General features: G+C 57.5%; 1 protein-coding gene across 1 annotated transcript in view; it reads left to right on the top strand.

Annotated features, from left to right (window-relative positions):
• Window positions 1-1,436: 1,436 nt before the first annotated feature.
• The window catches only part of LOC104546046 (rho GTPase-activating protein 26-like), a gene marked incomplete at its 5' end in the record, with an annotated part of 39,575 nt that continues 33,534 nt past the window's right edge, over window positions 1,437-7,477 (top strand). Inside the window, one exon of the mRNA XM_010191335.1 lies at window positions 1,437-1,515. Coding sequence (XP_010189637.1) covers window positions 1,437-1,515 — 79 coding nt within the window. The remainder of the gene's footprint in view (window positions 1,516-7,477) is intronic.

Below are 7,477 nucleotides of genomic sequence, written 5' to 3'. Positions count from 1 at the left end.
CTGAATCGCTTTGGGGAAGGGCAAGTTAGAAATTACCCCTCTTCCCACACCTTATCGGTTTTGGAGGATTTAGTGCCCCAAAAGAGCCTACGAGCTCTTCTGAACGTGGTCTGTATGGGGTTGGCAGCTCCTGAGCTCAAATTGCTCTTCCCCCATTGTACCACAGCAGCTCTGTGCCCCTCTGAGCTGTGATCCTGGCTCTTCTGTGGATGGGATGAGCGGTGTCGTACTTGCGATGGCTGAAACCCCACGAGCACTGCTGCAGAGGGAGCCCCGATAACCGCGCCGAGTCGCGCAGCGCTCTCGTCTCATGCCTACGTCTCCCCCGTTGCCAGGGCTCCTGCAGAAATAGCTGCCGTGCTGTGCTATAATGTGTCTGGAAATAGCCCTGGAGGAAGCAGAACGGCTGGGCCAAACAAACAGAGCGGATCTCAGCCGTCGCACCCGCAGCGGGGTCTCTGCCTGGTGCCCAGGGCGGCGGGGTGGGATGCAACCATCCCTGCGGAGGCTGCAGACCCCGACCCAAAGGCGCGAGGAGGCGTAGGGGTGGCGAGGGTTTTAGTGTCTGGGTCTGCTTCCTGCAGGACGTGTTGGGGATGGGAAGCTCGCAGCCAAGCGAGGTGCAGTAAATCCCCAGCCCGCAGTGCAGGCTGTGGGGGGGCAGCATTGGCGTTCACCCTCTGCAGCGCGCTCCTTGCTCGTGCAAACACACGGCCGCGCCTGGAGTCTTTAAATCCATCGTGTCCTTGGTGGTCGTGCTTGTCAGAGCCAGATAATTCAGTTTGAGCTCCCTGTATGGAAAGGGCAGTCCAGGAGTGGACTTAGGGCTCACTTAGGAGCAGTGGAGGTGGTCCTGGGGTGAGGGCTGGACCGGTGGTGTCCCCTGGCTCCCCGTGCTTTGTTTGCAGGCGCTTGGGCCTGTTCTTTCCCCTTGTTAAAATAAATGAGTGAACACAGGGTTATTTTTTGGAGCTCGTGGGCTGGCCTAAATGCATCAGGGATGAAATTCTTCACCCAGCAGAAGGTCCCCACCACGAGCCATTGCTTGGGGTGGTGGGGGGACGTGGGGCGCTGGGATGCGGGGGTCTCCTGCTCGCTTGGTGACCGTCCTTGCCTTCTCCTGCTGTTGTATGGACCCAAGGCCGGGTGAGCTGCGTGGCTGAAAGCCAGAGGAAGAGTTTGGCATGCAGCTTTCACACTAAAACCACTGAAAACGTGTGGGGATCATTGGAGGTATCCTCTGCTTGTGTGCTGGTCCTGGTTGGGACCTGCAGGGCCATCCCTGGAGAGCTCGGGCTGGGATCAACCCCACGCTGCTGGGGCTCGGCTGGGAACCAGGTTGTCCTCTTTCTCCTCCTATCTCCGGGGAAATTCATCTTTCTCACCGTTGTTTTCCATCCCGCAGCTTCTTTACGGCATCCCCTTTATCTCCGCAGGCCCGGCGTGATCACCATGCAGGCGCTTTCGGAAGAGGACCGGAGGCTGTGGATGGAGGCGATGGATGGCCGGGAGCCGGTGAGCGGAATTATTAGCCCAAAAAAGCGTCGGGAGAAAATCGTGGCGAGCTTTTCTTAGCCCGGGGCAGGCCGTTTGCAGCGGAGCGGGCTGTCGCGCAGCGCCTGCCAGCCGGCGCGAGAGCTGTATCCGTGGGGCAGCTCGCGCCCTCTGCCAAGAGAATAATTTAATCCCTTGGTTAAATATTTGAGGTAATACTGTATCTCCCGTGCTCGGCTTGCTCGGAGGTGTGGTGGAAAGGAGGAGGGCAGGCTCGGCCAGCACAAACACGTCGCCGCGCTGCGCTGCAAGGAAAACACGGCGAGAAAAAAAAGAGCAGTAGAAGAAAAGGCGCTGTAGGTTTCCAGGGCTTTTTGGAGTCCCACAACTCCGCTGGCAGCCGTTTCTGGGTCGTGTAGAGAATCGCAGATTTCGTGTGAGCGGAGGCGTGGAGCCCCTGTTCCCCGCGCTCAGCGATAGCCTCCTCGCTGCTGCGTTGGCTGCTGCCGTGCCAAAGCTGCGCAGGCTCCCTCACCTCGGGGAGGGCTTGTGGAGGCTTCCAGAAAACTCAGGGTTGTTGGGTTTTTCGTATTTTTTTTCAATGCGTATGCAAACTTCAGTGCCAAATTTGAAGAGCTTGAGCTGGCTCTGGGTGGGTTTCCTCGGAGGGGTGCTGCTGGGGGTGCCGTGCGTTGGTGGCGCGGTCCTGCCCGGTTTTGACGTGGCGGGCGTCCAGCGATGAGCGGCAAACACAGCACCACCGAGCAGCATCTGTATGCAGAATGAGACGCAACTGCGGGCCTCTGCGCCTCGGCTCGGCCAAAAGCGTAGCAGGATCTGAGGAGAAACGCTGTTAGGGACAGCCCGTACGTGTTTGGAGAGGATTTCTGTGCTCAGAGCTGGAGTCCAGCTCTGGCGGCCGGAGGGGAGTCATGGGGGGGACCAGGGTGCCCCCTCCCAGCACTGATGGTGCAGATTTGAGCAGTTCCCCCCCCAATCCACACAAAGGTCCTTGCTTGGCAGCAAATGTTCATTGAAGCCAGGTGAGATGTGGACACACGCAGGCTGTTCAGTGGATGCTGGGAAGCACCCGCTGGGCTCGGGCAAGCAACTGGTTTTGAAGCGTGCAGCGATTCGGAGGTGGGGAGGGCTTGGCGTGAGGGTGCTGGTGGGGCTGTCTGGGATGCATTTCCCCGTGGGTTGCAGCCGGGTCTCAGCCTGGAGTCATCGATCCCTTGGGTTGGTTATTCAGGTGGTACCGTGGGAGGTTTCCAGTCCAACCTCCTGCTCACAGCAAATTGCTCAGGGCGTTATCCAGGGGGGTGCTGAGAACACCTGAGGAAGGCAACTGCTCGGCCTCCCTGGGCTTCACCGTCGTCTTGGAGGAGGATTTCTCCCGGTAGCTCATCCAAACCTCTCCAGTTTCAGCTGACACCCGCTGTCTCTTGTCCCCGCTCCCTAACGGGGCATGTGCTGTAGCTTGGGCCTACCCCTGGTGGTGACCACAGCTTTCTGCCACCTTGGTTTCCTCTCTGCAGCAAAATTGTGCTTCTGGGACAAAACTGCTCAGTTACAGCTGCAGACGCGCAGTTTCTGAGCGCAGGCGTTGAGGGAGGTGCAGCCATGGAGGTGGAAAAGGCCGTGTGTTGTGTGCAGGACAGCCTCTGCTCCCTTCTGCTGCCGTGTGCTGGAAAGGGCCCATATTTGGCAGAGCCAGCCTGCTCTGGACACGGGTGGCCCTGCCCTGGGGCAGCTTTAGTGGGGTGACACTGGATGTAGGGCGTACCAACCTGCAAGCTGTCCTGTTCCCTTCCAGATTAACCCCCACCTTGGTTCTGTTTCTTCAGGAACAAAATGCTCATTCTTGCTCCTAGTCCAAATCAAGCCTTGTCCTCCCTCGGCCTCCTCACCTCTTCCCACTGCCTGGCTCCAGTGGGAACTGGTGCTGCGGGGCTGCGACACCCAGTCACTGCAACGGGAGCTGCATGGGTCTGTCACCCCACGGCGTTTGGACCCCCTGATGTTACCGAGGTTTGGCACCACGGCAGAGCCAGGCTGTTGGGATCGGGTCGCAGAAGTGCACCCAGAGATTGTGGCTGCTTGCAAAGTGCCATGCACATGAAAGGGGCTGTGAAGTAACTGGTGCAGGACGGCCTGGATTATCCTGTTTTGGGATCTGGTTATGTGAACCTCAAAATCACACAGGTCTTGGTGCTGCTGCTTTGCTGCCTTGCTGCCCTTCCCTGTCGTGCCCATCAGCTGAGGGCAGCCTGCTCATCCAGCACGTCCAGGGCTGTAGCTGCGCATTAATGTGATACCTCGTGGCTCTTTAATGCTAATGGTGCTTAAACCCGGCCGTCCAGGTGTGCTGCAGCAGCCCCGGGAACGAAGCCTGTGTGGAAATGGGTCCAAGGGGCATTTTACCACTGAAGATGGGGCGTGTTGACAGGCGAGGTGGCTCCTTGTCCTCAGTTGTGCTTGATCCATCAGAAGTGGAGTTGTTGGTCTGTTCTCTTTGGGTTCCTATCTTACACCACCGGGGTGTGGGATGTTACCTGCACCACAGAGATTTCCTTGAGCAAGAGACAAGGATTTAACCTTTGGAGCCCTAGGAATACCCATCCTGTGCTTTATTTCTGTAACCAGAAAACCCTACTGGAAAGAATGTCTGGTTTTGCTTCGATTTGAATATTGAGTGTGGGGAAGGTTGGCACGGCGGGACCAGTAATTCCATGAGCAAATTCGGGCTGTGGAGGGATTGAAGTGGACTGGAGCTTGTTTCTTAATGGTAATTAAAAAACTTAAACCCAAATGTTGTACTACATTTTGGTAAGAGCTAAACATAGCACGTGGGCTGCGTTAGCCAAGACGTTTGTCACAACTTGAAAAGAGTTGTTACATATCTTCCAGTCAAAGCAGTCTCCAGATAGCTATCATCAGTCTGTTAACTCTTACCGCTTGTTGCTAATTTGGCTAAAACCCCCGTGTTGACTTTGGGTTTTCTTTTACGTCAGAGAGACTGGAAATAGGAGAAAACGCTGACCCCGGGACAGAGCAGTGGTGGTCATTTTTGTTAGGATGCTCAGGATAAGTTGGGCTGTCTGCTTTGTGGCGAAGAAGCGCACAAGATAAGCATTTCAGTGAAGTGATGGCTCCGCTTGCCAAATCAGCGAGTGTGCCAGCCAAGAGCAAGCTGTCAGTGTCAGCGGTGCCTGCTGTTACCTCCGAGCAGGTCGGGGCTCTTGGAAATCATCCTCGCATCAGGGAGGGCAGAAGTACTGGGTTTGACGTGTTTGGGACGTGCAAATGTTTCTCCAGGAAAGGGAGCCCTGCCATGTAAGTGTACGTACAGGGTTAAGGCTGTGGAACGTGTCAGATCACGTCCCTGTGGAGCTGCCTGAATCTGTTGTCTGTAACCCTGAGTGGTGATGGAGACGCCAGCGTTAAATGGTGAACCCACCGGCCTGCGATGCTGTCGGAGGAAACAAGACGTGGATGGGCTCTGAGCGGTGCTCCTCTGGCACTCGCATCGTGCTGCCCTTTGCTCCATTTGCTTTGGTTTTCTTTTTTTGCTCTTGAAAGCAGTACAAGTCTATAAAAACACAGCCAGCATTTCCTCTCGGGGTCGGTTTTGTTGTTGCGTGCATCACGGGCGGGGGCCGAGCGCTCGGTCTCAGCCTCTTGCAGGGCAGGGAGGACTCAGAAATGGGGGCACAGCGGCAATGCCCGCTCCTTTCCTTCTCTGCACCCCTCACCCTCTCTTCAGGCGTTTAACATAATCTGCAGGTTTGCAAAGGCAGTGACAAAGTCCAAAGTCCCTTGCGTGCTTCGGGAGGCTCGAGGCCGGGCACTGAGAGGAAAGGCAGCACTGCACAGGCTGGCAGGTTTTGTCCTGGGACTTCCCGGGTCAGATCTGTGGTGCGGGAAGTGCCCTGTTCCCCTTGGCACTGGTGTGACTTAGTCCTTGGGTGATGAAGCTCTGTCCTGCGGTTTCTGCTCCCATTCTGCAAGGCTGTTTCAGGACCTCACTGCCCTGATGTCCAAAAAACCTCCCCAGGGTTTCCCACCCAGCCAGGTTTAGTGGTGTGCCGCTGATATCTGCTTCTCCATGGGAGGACACTGGGGGCCATGGGGAACAGTCAAGTGATGGCTGCGGTGTCTGGGTTTTGTGGCTGGTGCTGAGACACCTTGTCCATGTTCCCAACCAGGGGCTGGGCCTGCCTGGAAGTGCAGTGGTGTTTGTCAGTGCTGGGAACTCGCGAAAGTCAGAAGCAGTTACAGCTGAATTAATGGGTGCCCAGAGGGCAAGATCCACAAAGTCTCTGAAATGATGTTTGAGATATTACAGCGACACTTAAGCTCTCTTAGGCCTTCCCTAGGTGCCTGAGGTCTGCAGGCACCAGCAGCCCTAGCTGAAAGCCTGATTTTGCCCAATTTTGCAGGATGCTGAGTGCTCTTGCATCCAGCAGAGCTCAGGGCGATCACACAGATGATGGTGGGTGTGAAGGACTCGATTCCCTTTCTGCAGCCTCCTCCGGGCTCCCGACCGTGACTCAGCTCAGCAGAGCCCAGCTCCTCCTCGGCTCTGTGGCTGCCAGGGCCACCCTGACCCACGCTGGGGCTGTGACGGCCGCCCTGGCCCTGGGTGCCCGGGCAATGGTGTCACCTTGGCACTGCGTGGGCACGGAGGTCGGGCTCGTCATGTTCGTCCCCCAGCGCCGTGGGCCTGCGAGCAGCACAAAATGGAGCAGGGCGGCGTGGGGGGAGGCCATATGGCCGCTCTCCACTAGATGGCAAGCTGAGACCAGCCCACTCATTGCACTTGTGCCTCAGCATGGCCAGGGCAGCCTCCTCTGTGTCCCCAGGGGCTCTGTGAGGTGTCTGGGGCTGCCCTCGACCGCCCACCCTGGGAGGCTCTGGGTTTGGGGGAGTGAGGTGACCCCCGGAGCCGATCTGCCCGTGCCTGTGCTCAGCTGGGGCTGTTTGTGCTGTTTGGGGTGGGGAAAGTGCTTACTTCCCGGTTTTGTCCCCCAGATCCGGCACTGCCCAAAATTAAAGCCACTTCCCTCCTCTGTTCTTCTGTCTTCCTCCTCCTACTGCCCCAAAATGAGCAATGGATAAATTTGGGGGCAGGCAGTGTTTAATCATGGCAAACTGGGGGGAGGTGAGCGTACACCTTCAAAGGTCTCTCAACTTCTCCCTCCCTCCCCAGCCATGGGAGTCCTTCCCTGTCCCTGTCCCTGTCTCTCCATGGCCTGCAGGCCTGGGGCTGAGTGTTTCCATGGTGACCACTGCCACCATCTCCTGTCCTGGAGGGTTTGGGCCTGGGGTGTCCTGGGGGGCCTCCCTGGGGTCCCTGCAGTGGTGGGGCCTGCGCCCTCCTCAGGGCTGGCCCATGGAGGTGGTTGGTTTGGTTTGGTTTAGTGAGAGGAACAGAAGCAAAATCACCGGCAACATGGCCACAGAGCAGCACAAAATGGAGCAGGGCAGTGAAGGGGGAGGCCTGGTGACTGGCCTGGCGACTGTGGGGCAGGAGCCTTCCCCATGGTGTGTCCCTCCAGGGTCCCCAGGGCTTCCCCAACATGGCAGAGGGCCCTTCAGCAGCTCTGAGGCCCATGGCGATGGGATGATGCCCGCCATTTCTGCGGCCCATGGCAGAGGGATGGTGCCCACCTAGCGCACAGGGAAACGCCTGTGGAGCAGCCATGGCCGCGGTGCCGGTCCCGGCCCCTCGCTGACAGCTGCTCGGTGGTGCTGGAGCTCGCCCGGCGTTGCTGCTCTGGAGATGCAGTGTTGTGTTTTTGTAGCAAACCCCAGCGTAACAACAAAGCCCAGCCTCGCATTCCTGTCCAACACGCAGCACCCTCGCCTCCCGCCTCCTCCTCGCGTATTGCTTCTGGGAATTCTTTCCAAAATTGGTTTTCATTTTCCTTGTCTAATTATACAAAACGGTGAGAGATTAATTTCCCAGTGGAAATGATGT

Source organism: Mesitornis unicolor, unplaced genomic scaffold, assembly GCF_000695765.1.
Source record: "Mesitornis unicolor isolate BGI_N332 unplaced genomic scaffold, ASM69576v1 scaffold9159, whole genome shotgun sequence".
Lineage (NCBI taxonomy): Eukaryota > Metazoa > Chordata > Aves > Mesitornithiformes > Mesitornithidae > Mesitornis > Mesitornis unicolor.
Note: the sequence above shows the minus strand (reverse complement) of the source record. Positions and strands in the feature narration are given on the sequence as shown.